Genomic DNA, 22,871 nt, shown 5'->3' on the forward strand with positions numbered 1-22,871 from the left:
TGCATGGAGTCTTGTTTAGACTCAGGTTCATAATGGTGAACCCAAGTTTCATCTCCAGTAACAATTCGATTCAGTACAATATCCTTATCTTCTCCACAGAGGTTCAAAAACGCACGGGAACATTCAACGCGCTGTTGTTTCTGAGGCGGCGTGAGCATTCTCGGCACCCACCGCGCGCTGACCTTAGTCATGCCAAGATGGTCATGCAGAATTTTAAAAATGGTTGTATCCGATACTCCAACCATTTCTGCAAGCTGTTTCTTCTTTAGCCGAGCATCTTCCAGTACTAATTTTTCGACTTCCGCTATCGTTTCCGGAATGGTCACCTCAACAGACCGTCCTGGTCGTGGGTCGTCTTCAAGTGAATCCCTGCCTTGCTTAAAAAGGTTGTTCCACTTGTAAACCATCGTTTTTCCAGGGTAAGAGTCCCCGTAAACCGATGAGATCTCTTCCATTATGATTTCACAGACTTTCCTTGCTTGGTAAGGAACTTTATAACGGCGCGATGCTCGATTTTCTCCATACTTCCAATTTTCTTCCGGATTGAGTTGTTTAATTGTCGATAGTTTTAAAAGTAATGATGCAATTGTGATAAAACTTTATATTTATACTATTTATGAGTCACTTAACACGTACCGCCCTTAACGAGCCCGCTATCCCCCCTCCAACCCTGCCATACCGCGGACTTAAAAACGCACCCTCGTAGCTTCACAATTTACATTGCCGCGGAATGGAATGGATGCTAATTTTTGCAATATAAATATAATAAGGACACTCGTCCTGTCGCGCGTGTTTACGCCCGCACGCATGCTACTTATATCCTATACTATATATATTGTGACATACACACGCATACGAGTCGCGAAGGCACTGTGGCGAGGTTATTCATGTGTGCGTGTGGCACGCGCGTGCGGGGCGCGGACGTAGAAACGCAAGACAGTAAAAGCGCCCTTACATTTCAATAGACCCACAGACGGATCTGAAATGACTCATTGCAATGAAACAATAGACTTTCCCTTAACCACTTACATTATAACTGATGCGGATGTATGCTCGCGTTTGTTATAATTGTATAAGTAGCGTCACAGGACCTTGCAGCGGGCAGCAGCTGTCTGCTGCACGGCCCTTACAGATATGTTCTAATCATTTTTTTTCACCAAATCAGTTGAGCGCCGCAGTTACGCATATTCACAGAACACCTATACTCCTAACGGAGCGCATATTTCGGGTCGTACGCTGCGAATACTTGCAGCCCTCTGCGAATCCCAGGCTTGCCGGACGTCCACATCGCGCAAATTTAAGCATACGCCCTGAATCTTCTTATGTAATACTTACACTAAAGAGTTGTTTCATTAAATTAATTAATCATTTTTGACTAGCAGTAAAATGTAGTAGCAATAACGTGTTTTCCCTTATAATTCTGTTCTTTTTATTACTCATATTCGTGTTTTGAAAGTTGCCGCCTTTTAAAATAGGAAGCAGCAAACATCGTTAGTTCCTCTATTCTTGTATAGGTTCCTCTTTGGTTCCTCTAGATATTTTAGTGTATAACTTTTAGTTTTAAAGTATATTTAAGTTTTCATTTAAAAATATATTGAACACATTATTTATTTCTAATTTAACTTGTTTCATATATACTTGTGTAATGATTTGTGTATGGTATTGCCAGTCAAAAAAAAATATTATTATGCAGATTTTTTTTATAAGTAGTAACCCCAATGACAGTTCGATTTTGACAGTTCCATGTATTTTTATGACGTGATGTTCTGATGTTCTGAATTTGATCATCTCTCTGTTTTGTTGTTATTCAGAGAGTATTTATTTATTTAAAATTATAAAATCCTTTGTCGCTGTTTTTATTTTATATGCACATTGATAATATTAGTTGTCATTTTACTAGTCCCGCCAGAAATTTGAATCACTTGCGCACTTTGATAGTTGACGGCACTGCATTCATGATCAGCTAGGTTATGAAACTTGATTTGGCAGTGCGAAAGGCACCACTCGTGAGTGTGGGAGTTGTTGATTATAACTAGATACAGGTTAAAACCTAAGTGCCTTAAGTGTTGGTAATTAGTACAGTAGGTGCCATGTTATGATGTCTCGCAAGAGGACCCGGCAAGAGAGCGAGGAGGACATGAGTTCGAAGGCGCTCGAGGCTGGCGGCGGGGAGGGACGCAACGGCAGCGAGACCAGCTTCTGCAGCACCAGCCAGACCCTACTTGAACCCATTCCGGTAAGAGATTGTTGTTTTACAATTACTATTTCTCATGATTTCATCAGTTCCGAAGTCGTCATTATCATAACACACCTGGTATTGACTCGCACAGAAAACAAATATGTGACCAATTGCTTGTGTAACTATATATAATAATAAAATTATAGTATGTTGCAATTTGTAATTATGATTGTTTAAGGAAACTTCTCAGTGTTCTGAATAATTGTGTTTAAAAATGTAATGAGGAAAAATCACAATTACAACAAAACAAGCTTAATAAATATGTTGGGTGGTGTGATGCCCATAAAATTGTATTATTGTAATTGAAGGATGAGTATTTTTTTTGTTAAAAATAATTTTATTATGTGGTGAGTAATTTATTACAGTTCATATTAAAGTTAATTTTCTAAAACCTGATATTATAAATATTTTTATAATAACACTGTTAGGGTTTCAAGGCTCATTCACAAGATAATACAATAGTGAATTTATGTAGATCCGATTTCCCAAATGATTTAATAAAACAATGAGTACTGGTACAAATGGAAAACAATTACAATAAATCAAATATATACAGCTGTTTATTAACTCATATAGATTTCTTGGATTTTGTCACCAATTGTTATAACCAAGACCAAAATACTGATAATAAAATAAATAATTTTGGGCATTGAAATAAAAATAAAATATTTAATTACATAAAGACTTTTGTAATAATTTTTAAGAAGTTTTTATTTATGATTAATGCTGTATTAAAAAGGAACTTCAACAGAAGCAAAACTTTACTGTATGAGAAAATCTTGCGGATAGCTGCCTAATTGTATTACAACAGGAGCATTAAAGAGAGTTGACTAAAACCTGCCTTCACTTAAAATAATGAGACAAACATTTTTTGTAGTACATTTGTATGTAAAATATCATGTAGCAAAGATTATTATTTGTTCTTTAGTGAACTAAAAAGTCATTTAAGTAGAAGTTTTAATTGAAACTATCACAATTGTGTTGTTATTATCACAAATGCATAGTTTACGATTAAATCCTTACTAATATTGATTTTTTGGAAGATTGATTCTCCGATTAATTGATCTTAGATCGCCATCCCTAGTTCCCATGGGATTTCCGGGATAAAAATGTCCTTTCTCGGGTCTAAGACTATCTTTGTACAAATTTTCATTAAAATCGGTTCAGTGGTTTAGGCGTGAAGAAGAGACAGACAGACAGACAGACAGAGTGACAGATTTTCGGATTTATAATATTAGTAAGGATGGTATAAAAAATATTGCTTTAACCAAAAATTTAAGCATTATGCAAATAAATGTAGCTCAAGTCATGCCAGGTTGTTTTCATGATATATCTACAATATTTACAGTGCAAGTGAATTCATAAGATAACATGAAATTTCTGCTATGTGCAATTAAATATTTGTTTTGTATGAGCACTGTTGACAAAACGAATAGTGTACATGTTTGTTACACTTTAAGAGATTTGCAGAAGGCCTCTGCTACCTAACTGAAACCGTATTTATGACATGAAGTATAGAAATAATCTTTTTGTAAACTCCACTCTTAATATTGAGTCAGCTGATTGAAGCTTGTAGCCAAAACAAGATTGTTTGTCAATTCTCAAATGAATTCCTTACTTGTTATTAATATTATTAATAAAATATAATAGCTATAAACATAGTTATAAAATGACTAATATTAAACATATTATACAATGACTAATATTAAATATATTAATCACGGTAAAAGTTTGAATAGATCAGTCATAAAATAGGTCAAACTGATAAAACTGCATAGCCATGGTTCGTGATAAAAATCGTACGTGTTTTCCTCTGAAGAGTGATATGAAAGCCAAATGATCAATAGCTTGGGCTGTGGGCCAACAATGTGGCGTGATCGCTACCACGCTGCGTAGTTTTTAAAGTGTACACAGAATACTATGTCACGTTGGAATATGATGTCGCTGAAACGACCTCGTTCGTCACGGTAATGATTTGTATAATACCTCGTTAACTTACAGTACGGTCTCAGCTTACCTCCGCGCCTTCGGAAATATGCATTTTACGACTAGGCAGTTCGATTTTTCGATGTAAATGAATTAAGTGCGAGCTCCCGGGGTTAGGGGCGGGAAGGGTGAGAGTTCAAACCGTCCAATTAGTGGCCCCGGAAAGGAAATCAGCTAGGGCACCGCGTTCAGAGAATTCCAGTTGCATTCCGTCGAAATCGGACCTGGTGTCACGACCAACAAAAATACAGAATCATAAATATCGTTGAATAAAAAAACAATGGTGTACCTTAAATCCCGGTCTTTACGCGCCGCTAGATTCCTCAATTAAATTTTTTTCTTCTCGAGGGGGAAACCTTCAAAAGGTACCCGGTGCCGTGGGAGCGACACGGGGTTATGTGGGATTTTTACCGCACTTAAACCCCCCCGGTGGCCGTCCTCAGCGCTGCGTAGAGGCCCCGGGATCTCCAAAGGAACGCAACCGGAGTCCTCTCAGCGCACTGCCCCGTCGGGCTCCGCCCAAATGAGATTGAATCACCCCACCGTCCGATGTACACGACGGTATGCGACCACACATACCGCCGTCCTTCCCAGGGTCGTTGGCCGGACGGTTCGAGCTCCCACTCTTACCACCCGCAACCCCGAAAGCCCCTTTTAGTCGCCTCTTACGACAAGCAGGAGAAACTGTAGCCCCGGTGGTACTGTGGTCCCGGAACTACAGGGACTCCTCAATTAACCTAATATTTTTTTTTTTATTTTTTTTTATATGTAACCTAACGATAAGGCAGACGGGCTGCCTGATGGAAAGCAGTCACCGTCGCCTATGGACATTTGCAACACCAGAGGAGTCGCCAATGCATCGCCGGCTTTGAAGGAGAGCTCTTTTTACACCCCTCTTGAAGAGCCCCATGTCATAGTCCTGAGGGAATACCTCAGGAGGAAGTTCATTCCACATTTTGCACGTACGCGGCAAAAATGATCGATTAAACCGAACCGTGGAGGACCGCCACGGGTCCAGTTGATGTGGATGGAACTTCATCCTTCGGCGAGTGGTGCGATGAAGGAAAGGCGACGTAGGCGCCAGATCAAACAGTTCCTCAGAACACTCACCATTGTAAAGTCGGTAGAACACGCAGAGGGAACCTATGTCCCTCCGAAGGCTTAAGGGTTCTAACCGATCAGAGATCGCTGGGTCATCGACGATTCGCACCGCGCATTTCTGTACGGAGTCAAGTGTGTTAAGTTGGTATTGTGGTGCCCCTGCCCAGAGATGCGAGCAGTACTCCATGTGGGGCCTCACTTGCGCTTTATAAAGCAGAAGGAGTTGCCCCAGAGTGAAGTACTGCTTGGCTCTGTTCACGACGCCCTGTTTCTTTGAAGCCAACTTGGCTTTAACTTCCAAATGACTCCGATACTGCACGTCGCACGAGATGTCAACTCCCAGGATCCCTACACTTTTACCAATGGTGAGCGGGGTACTTTGGAACTTAGGCGCTATGACGAATGGGGTTTTTTTAGCGGTAAACGCGCAGACTTGTGTCTTCGAGGGGTTGAACTCAACAAGGTTAAGACGACCCCATTCCGAGACCCGCTCCAGAGAGTTCTCGATTTCAGACACAAGTCGGATTCTGCTTTCTTCCACGAATGTCCGAGAGGTGTTCGCACGGCCTGTGTACACAGCATCTCCCGTGCTATCATCTGCATAGCAATGAATGCCACCGATTTTTAGCAGCATATCATTGATATGCAGAATAAAAAGCGTGGGAGATAATACAGACCCTTGGGGCACGCCAGCGTTGATGAGCTTCGTGTCTGAGCAGCACCCGTCAATTACGACCTTAATATGCCGCTCAGACAAAAAGCTGGCTGTCCATGTGCACAACCTCTCGGGAAGACCGTAAGATGGTAACTTCGCGAGAAGGACCCTATGCCAGACCCGGTCAAAGGCCTTAGCGATGTCCAGGCTTACGGCCAATGCCTCCCCGTGGCTCTCAACAGCCTGCGCCCAACGGTGAGTGAGGTACACAAGAAGATCACCAGCTGATTTATTTATTAATATGGTTGTTTGTCATATATTAAATTCCACGAAAATCTCAATATACGAGGTCTGTTCAAAAAGTATCGCGAATTTAGCGTTTTTTTCTAAAATTCTCTATTCGTTCTTTATTCGTGAAAATCTATTCTGTCCCCTTCGAAGTAATCCCCATCAGATACCATACACTTGTGCCAAAGCTTTTGCCAATCCTTCAAGTACTTAAAAAAAACCATTTTGTATGATCTTGTTCGGCTCCTGCTACGATGCCGTCTCTCCTCCTTAATCGAAGCATAGCGTCGTCCTATCATGGATCTCTTTAGTTTTGGAAACAAAAAATGTCACAGGTGGCCGGGCCTGGAGAATACGGTGGCTGCGGGGTAATGCCTATGGTGTTTTTGGCCAAAAATTCACGCACAAACAACGACATGTGAGCAGGGGCGTTATCATGCCGCAACAGCCAATAATTGTTCTTCCATAAATCCGGGCATTTCTGGCGTATCTATTCGCAAAACTTGCACAAAACGTGAAGATAATTATCCTAAGTGACTGTTCTATCCTCTGCCAAGAACACATGATGCACCCCTGCCTTCAAATTTGATAGAGCTTCGCGTGCTTTTTTCGGTCTTAGCTCGTGCGGCAGCTTGCGTTGGGATGAGTGAGCTTTAGTTTCCGCATCATAACCATAAATTCATGATTCTACACTAGTTATTTAGATTGTCGCGGATAGAGTCCAACAGCTCCTTAACAATGTTAACGCGATGCTGTTTCTGGTTGAAATTGAGCAATTTTGGTAAGAATTTCGTGGCGACACGTCTCATGCCCAAAACATTAGTAAAAATCGAATGGCACGAGCCACTCGATATGTTAAGGTCCTCGCCACCTTATCTAAAGGTGATTCGACGATTGGCCAATACTATTTTCTTAACTTTACCAATGTTTTAGCCTGTTGTTGACGTGTTCGGGTGTCCAGTACGCTCTTCGTCATTCCCGTCTTCTCGACCCTCTGAGAAAAATTTGGATCACCGATAAATGTTTCTTCGATCCAAGGTAGTTTTCCCATATGCCACAGTCAATATTTGAAATGTGTCCGCGCACTAAAATTTATTTTTGACACAAAAATTGATACAGATCCTTTGATCCATTTTTTGGAATAGGCAAACAACGAATAAGAGCCGAAACACGTCCAAGCAAAGCAGTTGTAAAAAAATAACGGAACATTCAAAATGGACGAACGCTTCGGTGTAACTGAGGGACATATGTACCTACATAACGCAATACAAAAAAAACGAATATACGTAACCCGCGGAAATTCTAAGTTTGCGATACTTTTTGAACCGACCTTGTGTTAGATGTGTTAGATTACTACAACTGGAGAAAGATCGAAACTATAATAGAAGAAATAGAAGCCGTTTTTCCTCTAAATTTCGAAATAGGAGTGGCGACAGGTGTTTGTAGGCCGGAGTTAAAAGTAGGCTATTCTTTTCTCTACTCCTAACTAACAGTAGTAACTATAAGGTGTTTCGAAATAGGGAGATGCCAATTGCTCGTTGGCAACTTCGTAATGTATCTAAAGATATTCTAATTTGGCGCTCGCATATCGGTCAGTGTGCCGGTCGTTGCCTCTAATATTTAAAATAATAGGTAAATATTAATAGACCGTAAGGACAACTCCAGATGAAGCTACTAAATAGGCCAGTGTTGCCTTTCGTAAGAAATGCGGCGCGGCGAAAATATTGTGTAGTATTTGTTGTGAGTGCTATAATTAACATTTCTAAGAATAAAATGACGTAATTGCTCATATTGTGCGGTTTTGTCTTTCTAAAATAGAGTATCCTAAAATGTTTGACTACAGTAACTGCTATTTTAATCATCGTGTAATTTCATTTTTCAATCCTATGGGAAGCTATGGTTTTAGTCATAAAAGTCACACATAGCTTAAATTAATAAGATAGTGAGATTGGTGAAATGATTAAGATTGGATTGGATGTGATCTATCTCCGACATAGATATATATTCTTGAATCAGATTTATCTCAAAGGTACTTATCGGAATCAGCTAATTAGATGACCGAATGGGGAATTCAGATTATTAGTTTCTGCAAAATCTATGATTAAATTACTTAGATAAGTACTAGGAGTTTTCTGATTTGAATTTTGATTCCCGTGTTTTCATGATGCTTTTTTCAGATGCAAGTTAAATGTAGGTAATCCTTCTGTATTTTATTCGTATAGCCGAAAAGCGCATTGCGGGTTTCTGTTCCCTCGCCTGGAACATTCCGTTGTTCCTGTTTAGATGTTTAAGATTCGCATTTATGGCTTTAACTGGTTGTATTAATAATTTAATATGATTACCGTACTGAAAGTTGCTGTGTATTATTTTTACAAATAGTAATAATATTTAGTTACTGCCATTCAGCCCAATTGCAATTTCCATTAAATGGGATCATTGAAATGCAAATATTGAGAATATTGTCATGCTATTAATAAAAACATTAATCATTAACTTAGTGCTTGATAAAATTATGTTTACGGATTAACTTATTTTCAAATGAGAGTATGACTAATTATTAACAAGTAGTGTTTAATTAAAGAGATAATGCGTCATACCAGTATCGTGATGCCTAGATAAATTTACAAAAGCAAATTATGACGTTATACTTAAAATATACTGACTGTTCGGTGTAGTCGCTGTATCAATTAATTTCAAAATAAAATTACGCTCTTTTTCCATTTCTCTAATCCTGATATTTGTAAAAGTAGGTAATATTCTGAAAATTAAAAAAGAACAAAAACTGGCTGATGTAATTTCAAAGTCTGGTTTCCTCGAAATGTAACAAACAACAAGTTGCGTGTTTACCATCCATGTACAACATCTGTGGTAGAGCTATCAAATGCGGAGGTGACGTCTTATTAGAGCAGTTTCATAATACATATTTGAAACCATGCCGAATTCCAGTAAATTGATGAAGTAGTTTCGTATTAATAAGACTCGTAAAGTTATCCGTGTGGTCTTGAAAAAGGACAATCCTTTTTCATAGGGCTTCGATTTAACGAATATTGTGAATTTGCGATTTATGTGAACCGGCCGAAGTGTTCTGAGAGTGTGGTTCGTGGCGCGTCGCGTCAATTCGCGTGTCAGACGACTCTGACGAGCCTCCACGTCGGCGTCGCGCCACCGGCGTCGCCCTCCCTCGCGCCGCCCCGCACACCCGCATAGTGGCTGGACCGGCTGCCTATACATTCCGCGTTCACCGATTCCTTGCTTGCAATCGCTTCAGTTAGTCATAGTCACGGCCCTCGGCTCGCGCAGAGCACTCGTGTTATTCTTTATCGTAGCGGTGCTTCGCTATTACATGAGTGGCCACTGACGGTCAACCTTATTATTATTATCCGTTTAAAAAATACGATCTTGACGTTGCTTGTCAATTCGTAATTTGTGAATTTTATTGATTTACTTTTTGAGACTGATCACTCTACGGTTTAATTTTATTTTAGTAACGATGCAACAGACATTCCACAGTTTGTATCGATAGTACAACTGAAATTGTGACTTCGCCGATTATTAATTGTTAGTTAGTTGGACAATTGGTTCATGATGTCAGCGTTAACGGTGACGACGACACTCACAAATGGGCACTACAATGGGAAACTCGAGACCGGCTTGAATGGATACAGAAAAAATGGATTCACAAAACCAGAGATCGCAGATCCACCGGTGAGTAATACATTTACATATCCGACATTTCACAATTGTTCAATGTAGCATTTGAATGCTGCACCTACGTTCCCCAGTTTGAAAATTGTGTAGCGCTAAAATCTCTAATCGAAGTGTAAATTTGACTCGAGCGCTTTGATTCTTGTGAGATAAAACCGCTAAATCATTCGCAACCTCGCTTGATTGATCTTAAGAACAAAACATTTAAAATGATTTGGCAATGATCTTGGACGAAACAAAAAACCTTTTTTGTTAAAAATATTTCAATGATTTTTCAAGATCTTGACCACAAGTTTCTCAAACAATTTTATTCCCGACACAACATTGAGTGAAAGTGACATTGGACTGTTTGTTAAGAGTGCATAGAAAGTATTTGGATAGTCTCGTCTTAAAATCACAGGTCATAAATCTCAAACTTTTAAAGCAGCGGTAAATCATAGATTTTTGAAGATCAGTAAATAATATTGTCTTTCAAGAATTTCATTCATATAAAGTAGTTTTTCTTTTTACTCGAAAATATTTATCATAATACATTTTCGATATAATACTATAGTAAAGCTATAGACAAAATTTTGAGTTCTTGTGGCCAATTTCAGCAGTTATCAAACCGGTTTTCTGTAATGTCGATCGCGCCCATTGCACGAGGTGGAACACAAAGTTCGAAATACTATAAGTAATTTCATAAAGGTCATAACATCTTCTAGTATCAAAATAAAAAAGTACGATCTGCTTCGATAAACAACGATTTATGTTGAATCTAAAACAATGAAAATATACTTCCCATTTATAGTCAAATAAACTCCTTCAATTTGCTATGGATTATTTACTTGAGTTAATTGTTCTTAATATATCTATCATCTTTCCAAATATAATTCTTGACTATCTTTCACCAATTCGGCTTTCTCAGCGATAAGTGCTGATACTATTTTATGAACTGTAAATGTTTATTTTACAGCAAGAATGTAAGTAAGCACGTAACAAAACTTGGATTGGATTCTCAAGGTCCCGTTCTGCAATTCTGATAAATCGACTTTTACCCAATGATGCGGACAATTCCTTTTTTGTTATAGATTTGCAGTTATTTACTCACGGAAATCTATCAAAATTTTATTCTTTAATAATTACACAAATAATTTTAAAATGTGTGAGTGTTATATTAAAAGTGTTTTCATCATACAATAACTTAAATCATGTGGTTAAAAGTAATGTAACAGATAATAATTAATGGTCGTAATTATTTTCTATTTTGGTTTCAATTAAACTTTTGAGTAAATAGGTTAATGTATTCATATCTAAATTAAGGATATTTAATACAAATACCTGAGAATATAAGACAAACAATGCTGGCACTAATTGTTTTATTTTCAAAATCTTAATGTTATGTGTTGGAAAAAGATTTATTGACAGGTACACACTATTTTCATATTATCGTTCAAATAAGTGTTTAAGCAACTTTTTACCGGTATGTAAAAATAGTCTAAGAGCGTGTTAATTCATTTTTTTATATTTTAACAAGGTATGTATTATTCCCCTGTTTCCGCAACAATTCATAAGACTTTTTATTATTAAAAATATCTTTCAACTCATCAGTAATAGGGTTTTCGTATCAAAATGATAAGGATGAACGCAGTATTGTCCACTCCAATAGCAAATATCAAGTCAAGAACTTCCAACCATTGAGTTGTTATTGAGAAATGTTCCTTCAACTTTAAATCATGAGATGATTAGCTTTAAAATTCGATGGACTTAATCTTAGACGTTCTGTTTTCTAAGTTTGTACCATTTGTAAATTTCTATTAATTTTGACTGTCAAAATTCCGCTTTTACGATCCCAAACGTTGGGTTCTTGACCCGCTCAGCTTATATCTCGATTACTGCTTACGAATATAACTATGAGTTCAAGTTCGATAAACTTTAGCCTCTAAGGATGTTATGCAGAATAATGATGATTACATGTTTATAATAATATACATTGATGATTAGCGGGCTCTCCGTTCGATTTAATGAGATGATAACAATCTTTAATAATGGATGGACTTGACCCGTTGATAAGATTGCCGTTTATTCGCTGATGTGGCGACCTCCACGAGAATCCATTACAACGAGGTATGGATTAGCAGAAATAGTACATAGTCATTATATATCATTATACAGTACACTGTCATTATCAAATAACTAAAATCAGCCATTGATTGTGATGAAGCCATGTGATGGCCACAAATGTAAATAGACTGGAGTCCCCTACGAATTTCTAGTCCAGAACTGACAAAGCAGTTACGAACGAATAGATCCCATGACAACGATAACTGACTGTTAATATTCATCAAAAACCTATTTCAATACAATGACCGTGGCATACATCTTGTACGAATATGTTCAAGATAGTTATTTTCGTCGTATTCACGAGCGGTGAGTGATAAAGAGGCATTGCACGCGAGATCAGCCCGCGGCCAAATAACAAAGTTAATAAATAAAACGATTGTTACATAAGTTTTATTTTTAGTATTTGTTGTCAAGCAATCTACGTATAAAACAAGGTATACGTTATGAAAGGTAAATTTATGTTTAAAAGTAAGGGGAATATAAGGGCATCGTTTGTTGGAAGACCAGAGTGTGTTAGATGTGTTACATTCATTTCTTTTACAACAGCAATGTTCGCATTTATTTATTCTAACTTAGAGTGAGGAGTATTTAAGTACACACATCGTTTTATATTAATCAATGATCGAAAAAAATGATCCATCTCTCCAACAGCTTATAAGTTCACTGCTGCTCACAGACCTGCCCTGTACCATTTGCGATGATTGGTAACCACATCACAATCGATGTCTAACTTTGATCGAAGAATTTGCTATTTCCTAACTCCTGGAATTCATTTCTTGTCGTCTGCTACGATGGTTACCGGTAAAGGAGGAAGTTGCGCTACTTCACTCCCTTCCCGCTATTAAAAACTTTACCCATATTGCTGTCTTAATATAGGTACCACATATTATTTTAAAGTTCGGTATGGCAACTCATGTGGCAGTATATTAATGAAATTCAACTGGAGACCTTTACAGACTCATTATTAAATGGACTATAAGCACTATTATGCTATTTTAATGAAACCACTTTTATTTTACACGTGAGAACTTCGTGCACTGTTCTCTGTGGAGGTAAAAAATATTTTATAAACTTGCTTTATTAATGCGAGTAAATGCGGAAAATTGTTAATAATGTTATTTTAGTTATCTTTGTTACTGTTTTAAAATTAGCTGTTACATAGTTTAAACAATAACCTCATCCTAGTGTTGCCATCGCTTCAATTGCTATGTCGAATATTAACTACAGAAAACCGGAATATTTGGAATGAAACTCAGATTTTTCCAAGTAACACCCAATTCAGGTTTTATACACGAGGTGTGCTTGTATTAGATTAACTAATGTATTTTTAAGTAAATTTAGTTTTGAGGTTTTGCCTGTCATTAAATTAATCGGGGTTTTCCCTGAACATAATGTCCGAATTCCACACGGACATTTTTGTGATAACGGCTTCCGGATGTCCTTGTAACTAGGAAAACGACTGAAAAAACCCGATGGACGACAATCAACATTATTTTGAACAAGTATCTTAAGTAAAAGTAGTTGTAATTAATTTCTTTTATGGATTCTTGGCTGTAACTGATCTCGCTACGGTGACCTTATCAACCCAAGTCTCTTTGCCTGGCTCCTGTAAAAGCGAGAATACCTATCCTTTTAAGAAATTGTCTTCGCGAAATATTTCCTCGTTAGAAGGCTCTTTTATGTTTTTCTAATTATTCAGCGCATTGTTCAACGTCATTGTCCAGCCCTGGTTGTGCTAACTGCTCCAGTTGAATAAAAATGCCGAGCCGCCTGGAAAATACAATAGTCACACTCAGATTACAGTGTGCGATATGGAACGCGTATTGTTTAAGTACTGTATGTGAGTATGCGTTACATTCATTTCGCACATAGTACGTACCTATGTACGTACATAGTACTTACACGAGCATCGCTTCTTATTTTTTAGATATTCATTAATAGTTGGTCTTTGATGAATTTCCTGGTTAATTTAATTTTACTGATGACGATCAAATCTCAATATTTTTGATATGTTTATAGATTTTAAAGTAAATGCATTGTGCGTTGTCTTAGAATTGATTAATTAAACCAGTTGTAGTTAAGTCTTAGTTACAACAAGAACTACATTTCTTGTAGCTATCTAAATCTACAATCAGACAGATAAAAATGCAATATTTTATAACGAGGAGTTATCATTTTGTAACGATATTACTTCTACTCGTATTGACGTACGTCAGTTAGTACAAGTTAAGTTTAAGTAGTTAACAATTTGGCAAAGGGAGATCTCCCGACGCGCTAGGTGATCAGGCCCGGGGAGCGGCCGTGCTCCGACAGTCTCAGTTCGGAACTTGTATATATACCAAGTATTTAGAAAACTTCGATAGCGTGATTCAGAATACTCGTGGCGCCATCTCTTGTCGAGTAGCTGTAGGTCGCCACAACAACAATAATTCTTTCGTACAACTAGTCGTAAAACTATTCGGAATTGTAGTATCCTTATGTCGTTTCATTCGTAAATGATCTAAAAACTACATTTTTTAAATATTTTTCAAACACGAAAATAGATGACAGTGACAATTTCAATTCCCATTTACATACATTTTCTTGTTAGGAGTGAGTAATCTTTATTAATCTATGTTACCAATAATAACCAATTTTGCTAATAAACCATTTCATCTAATTTCGAACTTCAACTGCAGATATTCTTGATTTTGTTCTTTGTTCACTGTAATAATGCAATGTCCATTTACTCTTATTCACGGGGCATCGTAAATCCAATCGAAGCAGTTTCGCTTATCGATAAGAAGCAGGCAGTAAAGTTCCGAGTATTGGTATTGTTACCGTGGAATGTTGGTCTTCGAATTGTTTCGAACGTGACCACGCATAATGCACACGTGACGCCAAACACCTACGGTTAAGTGAAAATGTCATATGAATATTTGTATGCAACAAACATGACATCGCATACACTCATTTGCAATCGTTCTGCACGCCTAACGCACAGTGTAGTTGTATAATGATATCGTGTATATGAATCCAATTACAATTATTACGCGTCAAATAGATTATTACAGTTTAGGTACCTTTGTTTTTAACTGTTACGCGTGTGTTAAAACAAATAGACGTATCTAGATGACGTTCTTTTAAAACAAGGCTTTCAATTGTATGTTTAAAAACATGTGCTGTAAAAACCTATAGCTCAGTAAAGTCGGCATTTTTTTAAATTTCCATTTATATTGTCCTTTTTCCTGAAGTTTTATAGATCGTCCTGTTTGTTTGATAGGTTTTAATCGGTTTATCACCATTTAATATGTTCATATTAATTGTGTGAATTTGGATTAGAAAAGTAATATTTACAAGTACGTGCCTAAAAATCAAAATATGCCAATCTACAAATTAAATATTCTGTTTTTCTGGATGAACAGAATTCAATTAATTACCAAAGGAAATTTGGTCTTTATGTCTAATTGGATATTGGTCTAAACCCTCGTCTCCAATAGTATGAACATTGAATTTGGATTTTGTAGTAGTTGTAGGACGAACTTGTCAATCATCCTAAAGAATGTTGTCATCGGTGGTTTCTCCGTAACCCGGCTTACCCTGAGCTTAAGATAATTGTTGACAAGGTCAAACGAAGAACTCGTTACTCTTGCGTAATCCAAGAATCGCGCTGGTCAGGAAGTATTCTTAGCTGTAAACTTAGCTCTGATTTTATCCATTTTTTAATTATTCGATTTTTTTGCCATTTTGAAGATAGTAGAATTCTCCGTTGTTAGTTACTGTGGATTTATCTATATTTGTAGACAATTCCAAAGTTCCTTGCGATCGTAACGTTAAGGCTATACAGTATACAAACATGTATGTGCTTCATCAATAATTATATCATCATCATGGCAATGCATTTATGCACACGTAAATATTTCTTAGGTTTTATTTTGTATCGTCACTGCCAATAGAAAATACAGAGGAAGATAGCTTCATGTAATAAGATATTATCCTGTATTACCTCAATCTGAATCATTTCAAATTTGCTGCATCATTGCAATATTGCAAGTATTTTGACATGAGTGTACAGCTCTATTACGTACACAAACTATAGAAAGCTGATGTAAGCTATAATTTTCAAAATAACTGCCAGGTTTTCTATTCTGCATAACACATGGATATTTGATTTTAATTTATTTTGGTTATCTTTATTTGTCTTATAAACAATTTTGAAACCAATTTGTAATCACATTGCAAGATTGTAATGAATAATTATGTAATTATGTGTGTAACATTTGATGTACTTTCTGAAAGATCAGTTTCGCAATGATGCACTTTAAGCGTAAATATTTTACAGTTTCGAAAATTGTTTTAATATGAAATAATAGAGATGTGTTTTCTGGCGAACGTTCTTTGTTTGTTTCTATGACTGTATGTTGGCGCTGCACATACAGCCAACATAAATATTATTCAGTGAGGGACTGATAAAGTAATGAATCACGGTCTCGGGGATTTTAGAATCGAGATGAATGTAATAGTATACGTCATGTTATTTAATAGCTGATTTATTAGAGGTAACCTCGCCACATTATTTATTGTTAGTGGTGGTAGACCGAAAGTGGAATAGGGGACAGCAAAATCTACACGATACATCTGTTTGTACAGTATTGTACAGTGCGAATTAATTATGTACATGTTTATATAACTGTAATATTAATTTGTCTAATATAGAATCTATAACCCTGACGTCCATGAGCTAATAATATCGAGTTAATCCCATGGACGCTTTCCTTCAAACAATAAACACTAAAGCTAATTAATTATTGTCTGTGACCATCGATATAATTATTTTGACATTACGTGACCATTAACAATCTGTAAGTCTTATTGAAAGAACATTCTCATCAATAAGAACTGTTTTCATATAAGTACTTCAAATACTTTGAGTTTCGACAAAACTTCGTATTGTTTTAACAACTGCTGCAATACAATAGAAGGTTTAATTTTATTCATTGTATAACAGTCTTGTTGTGTGTAATGCTTTTATTCTGTAAGCTTACGAGTAAGTAGAATTACCTCAATACACTGTTTATTTAGACTCAATAGTAACTTATTGACTTAACGGTGTTGAGTTACCGCTACCAACATCTTTCTTATTTTGCTCTATAGTACTTTATTACTATTAACAGATAGTCTTCCTAATCGTCGTTTGCTTTAACGTTTTTTTTTAATTTAATTAGATCATTGAAACAATAAAAGTCCAGCGATTTCGGGTTGCCTTTAAAGTACGTTATTTATACTACAGCAGCTGTTCCGATCAATAGTACCTCTATATAGTGACCTTTATCTCTTTTAATATTCATTATCATCAACCATTTTGGTTCCACCGCATTGGTTCCTTCTCAAAGTAATTTAAATTAATCGATCAAGCTTAATAAATGCGGGTTGTTTGACATCACACCCCTTTAAGAACTTAATTTGCACAGAACCGTTAAGCAAGTTGCTTTCCACGTTAACTTTCCCTTCGCAGTTTAAGCAAATGATAAAAAAAAATCATTTAGCACTATCTTTTTATTTGTTACTATAATAACATTAGATCACCATTACTTACAGGGATGTAATTAACTTAAGCAAATTGTTTTCCACGTGACATTTCCCTTAGCCCTTGAAGCAAATGATAATAAAATTAATCTCCAATTTTAGCACATTTTTCTATTATATCATCGCGTGATCTACTTAAAATTGTTACGGTTACATAAATTGTGAATATGATCCGAATTCCGTTGATTTGCGCTTACTGCAACAGTTTTTTAATGCCTGTCCTCTTTAAACTGTATCGTGATCGTTTCAAGGTTTTCAGTCTAGTTTTAGTAATGAAAACAAAACAAAACGTGTTCATTACACTAATAGCGAGTGCATTGTTAATAAAAACTGACTTGAAATAAAAGAGAAGAATATAGGTAGTTGCTTCTAGAGAAGCTTAAATGGAAATGTTATAATTATGGAAACAAATTAATATTATTTTTAGTAAAGTATACTTGTATATTCCTTCTCACAATACTTCACTGCTTTCTTATCGAGTAAACTCTACTTACAAAGTTACAACCAAAATTAAATTCTTTAAAATCATTTAAATGCTTTAAAATTAAATTCATTATGACGATCAAGTAAGTTAGCTGCATTCTCGATTGCAGTTGTATTACTTGTCATTGTATTTTGATCGCTATCTTTAATTTCATCTCGATGTTTTGTCAACACCGTGTGTGACACTTGCGATACGCCACGTGGTCCCGCGGTATCTACGTTTAGTAAAGTAGATCTATTAATAACATGCAAATGTTCGCAATTACCCGATAACGGATGAATGCAGTCACGCTAGCGCTGCCGGCCGAGCCGGATGCGTTTTGATAACGTAGGGCTGTCAGCAAACATCCATTTACCATACTAATTAGGTTAGTAGACTAATCTGTTTAATACATACGAATATCTGTAAAAATTAAAACGTTGTGCGCTATTAATTAATTTATTGCGTCATCTATAAAAATAGACATGTACAAAAGGGCCTGCTAGTATTCCCATATGTGTTAGTGTTGCACGAATTGTAATAAATTTACATGTTTCGTACTTGCAATTAACTTAATTTGTTTTCACTGAATATTTTCTAAGCTTCTTAGAAGCTCAAGAAAAAGCAGTTAACAATTATTTATAGGTATGGGTTGTTTTTTTTTGGGTCCTGTTGATCATCCGCTTAAATTATGCGCAATAAAATATTGTCGTCTTACTCTGCCTTATTGATTAAATTATGGCGTGACTTCATAGTGATGTTGAAATACTAGTAGTTTTTTAATGTTGTATAAATATAAATGTTGTTAAAATGTTATGATCTTGATAAATTGTTGGATGATTTTAATTATGATAAAATATTTAAATTATATTGGAGAGTATTCGTGGCAGCCCTAGAGATAAGGCGTCGGGCACCGGTCGCCGGCGCTGTCGACGTCACATCACGCCACTTTATTATCATCCATACTAATCACCGCCCATGAACCTTGACATCGTAAAACTTACTAATATTGTAACGTCATGTATATTTGAATTTTAAAATACAATGAACTTTGGATCTGTTTCACGTGGTTAACAATGATTGGCGAAGAGCGAGTTGAACTCGGACATTGAGAGTTCCGCACGGTGGATAACCGATTATTACTATTGAATTTTTAGTATTTATTATCATTGCAAGTATTGTGAGAATTTAAAGTAAATAGCAATTACGGACTCAATGAATAAACTGAAAAATACCGGATTTTTATGCTCTCCAGCCATTACTTTTAACTTTTTTTTATTGTAAGTATTTACTGTCACAACAATCATGTATGCACTCAATAAAAAAAACAAATTAAGTTGTATATCCCTGTGGCAGACAAACAAACAAACCCTTCGGTAACAAAACCCTAAAAGTGACCTTGACAAATGAAAATGATGTAACAATATCAGACGTCTGAATGAAATCTGTTCGTGATTCTACGAATGACGTAGGTTCACTTCTAAGTTCGAAATGAAGGTCGAATTTATTATCTGGTTTCGTGATTTCCAATGCTCGCTATACGAGATATTTTAGTTATGTTTGGGAGAGAGCTTCATGGTATATCCAGTGGCTGCGCTACGCCGCCGGTGGCTTGAATTACGACTTTCACTTCTAGTCGACATTGAGACACTGTAAAATCGACAAACTGCACAGACAACCAGATCGTATATCACTTTGCGTAATGCGTGTACAGCTTACTGTAGCGTGTCCTATCCTAACTTACTTTATAAAGGTTTTTATCAGATTAGAGTAGGATGCAATCCATGTCATCTTACCGTCAGTTGGACTGACCCATGAACATTTGTGAACTCTAAATAGAACAACTTCTACTTGTACAAATCCACATATAAGTCACAAATAAGCTCATAATGATAGCCGCCTCATATGTAAGTGATGCAGCATCCACACACTAAAAATAAACGCAGAATTTCTTCACGGTAAAATAGTTATGTTAGTGATACCTCCCTGATCACACCACTGACTCTACCACTTCAATATTACTTTTATATCACTGACATAATATCAATACCGAGGAGTTGATTTCAAATCTTTGTCTACACCATAAACAAAGAAAAAAAACCTTCATTTGCCAACAGTATAAAGCCATAAAGACGCTCCCCATACCCACACCACGGAAACTCAAGGCTCTCTCGCCCTTGAGACGCTCGCTCGATAATCAATGCCAAGGCTTCATCTGTTTTGTTCCTCTCACAAGATTCTAAAGTCTAAGTTATCTTAAACCGCTAAAAAATAGCTTTTGTCACAACCTTGCAAAAGTATAAATAAATTACATACCTTGATTTCGAGTGAGTACTAGTGTTTTTACGTATATTTTTACATGAATTAAATATTTATTGGTTCTAGTCTTAAGTTACGCTAAACCGCTAAAAATAGTTTTTGTCACAACCTTGTAAGAGTATACATAATTTCCTACTTTGCTTTCAAATGTGTACTGGTGTCCTGGCGTACATTTCTACATGAATGATTTTCTACATTCCTCAATTCTAAAGATTAAATTATTTTTATTTTAAACCGCTATAAATAGTTTCTTTACAACCTTGTAAGATTATAAATAAATTTCCTACGTTGCTTTCAAGTTTGAACTACTCTGTAGTGTAGAGTTCACGCCTACATTTTTGTCATTTTTACACCTCACGCCTCGAGAACGTGTCTGGACAATGATTTTTTAATTTTTATGTACATATTTTGAAGCAGCCTTTCCTTCCCGTATTCATTATTGTCACGTTCCGTGCCATAGAAAATTAAATGTCATATCATTAAATTAGAAGTGGTCATATCGATCGAGAGTGGCGTCACCACATCTAATACAGCACGAAGAGAAATACATGCCCATTTGCAATTTCTTTTGCTATAAAATAAATTGCTATAAATGTGTGAGAGTAATAAAATTTGTGATGTTTGAATTTTCAAACAGCCTTTCCTTCCCACATTCATTATTGTCACGTTCCGTGCCATAGAAAATTAAAAGTCGTGTCATTAAATTAAAAGTGGTTAGATCGATTGAGAGTGCCGTCACCACACCTAGTACCTGCCTACTGCAAGTAAACTACATGGCCATTGCAATTTCTAATGTATAGAAATGTGAGATTAATTAAATTCGGGTCGTTTGGATCCTGTTATATGTACTTCGATACCTGAAATAATAATTGTTTAATCATGTTGTAACATATTTAAGGTTAAGTGTAATTAGAATTACGGAAATATTTTTTGTTACAAATGCCACAGAGCTTAATTATATTTTTGTGGTTTTTCATGATTTCCATAAAAACACACGAAGACACAATTTCTCGTTTCCAGTCATTACGACACGCAGCCCCCTTGATATGGATTTAAATAATGATGCCGCAATTTTTTGGTCCTTCAAGCCGGATCACAGCCAATCTAGATACCGTCCCTCTACATATATCATACTGGGCTGTTACTGAAGACACAATTCCTCGTTTCCAGTCATTACGGCACGCAGCCCCCTTCAGTTCGGACCCGGCCGCGGTGGCCGAGCGCGACCGGTGCTCGTACGGGCGGATACCGCGCGCGGCGGCGCTCGCGGGCACGGCGGCGCGGAAGGTGCGCGTCTACTCGGACGGCATCTACGACATGTTCCACCAGGGCCACGCGCGGCAACTGCAGCAGGCGAAGACGGTGTTCCCTAACGTTTATCTCATTGTTGGTGGTGAGTTTGATCTACATTTTTTTAATATCTTATAAATCGTCTAATATTTTATTCGTCTGTAAAATGTGTATCGCATTCATAAACTATAGAAAACGAACGAAAATCAAAGAATTGCCGTTTTTATTCACAAATTTTATTGTGACAGATTATTCATGAAATTGAGTTTATTGAGTAAATACGAGCAGTTCGATATAATTTCCCATTTTATCACTAGGACTAAATGCAGAGTAAATCTAGATTACTGGCCCTTTTTAAATTTTAGCGACGCTTTACACGATGATTTCATCAAAATCGGTTATGGGTCTTAAGACAAACCAAGTACTAGTATTTAATTGTTACTTATTTTGTTACAATGTTTAGATGCAATTATACATTTCCGGAAACATTCAATCCTACATACTAATGTCTACTTTCCACAACTTTCAAGGCTGGCGTAATTAAACAATCTAAAGTGACTGTTGAATGTTTAGAGAAACCTTTCTCAGGAAGTCCTACCGTACCTTCCCTGCCGTTAATTGAAGTCGATGCAAATAAACACATTAGTTACGTTCTAGTTACATAGCATAATGGAAGTATTATGGTACGACGTCCGAGGTTATTACTATATTACCTTATCGCGCGTTGCTGAGAACTTACGTTTTATTTATCGGATTTTCTAACTAACGAAGTACTTAAGATTAAACTAATAGGTTTATATTTGTTTAGACAAAGAACCTACTTTAAAAATTTTACCTACCTACTTTTAAAATAATTGTACGCGCTAAGCTAGGACTTAGCGCGTACAATTATTTTCAACATACACTATTACACATAATAGCATATTATATTTTGGTCTGTCTGTGTTTTTCTATACAATAGAATTTGGTAACCACATGCTTGTTAATAAGCCCCATTAAATTTTATCGAAAAATTAATTAGTTTCTGTTTGAAATTAGATGAAAATTATATAGATAATTATTTAAGCAAAAGTAGGTTTTAAATCAAACTAAATGAACTACTCTATTCGTATTAACATTCTTGCCTTTTAAAATAAAGAAGTATGTGGAGTGTAGAC

At 36.4% G+C, this 22,871-nt stretch overlaps 1 protein-coding gene across 3 annotated transcripts in view; it reads left to right on the top strand.

The window, feature by feature from the left end:
• Window positions 1–1,742: 1,742 nt before the first annotated feature.
• The window catches only part of LOC140747269 (choline-phosphate cytidylyltransferase A), a 38,278-nt gene continuing 17,149 nt past the window's right edge, over window positions 1,743–22,871 (top strand). For 2 of the 3 annotated variants that reach the window (XM_073079592.1, XM_073079590.1), the window contains exons 1-2: window positions 1,743–2,236; window positions 21,595–21,817. In XM_073079592.1, the coding sequence (XP_072935693.1) occupies window positions 2,096–2,236; window positions 21,595–21,817 (364 nt within the window). In that variant the 5' untranslated portion in view covers window positions 1,743–2,095. Of the gene's footprint in view, window positions 2,237–9,526; window positions 9,975–21,594; window positions 21,818–22,871 lie in introns of those variants that run through there. The other variant, XM_073079591.1, reaches the window with a different exon arrangement.

The sequence above is a fragment of the Epargyreus clarus genome, unplaced genomic scaffold (genome assembly GCF_041222505.1).
Source record: "Epargyreus clarus isolate Ecla_fem2 unplaced genomic scaffold, WU_Ecla_fem_2.2 ptg000014l, whole genome shotgun sequence".
NCBI classification, from domain to species: Eukaryota; Metazoa; Arthropoda; class Insecta; order Lepidoptera; family Hesperiidae; genus Epargyreus; species Epargyreus clarus.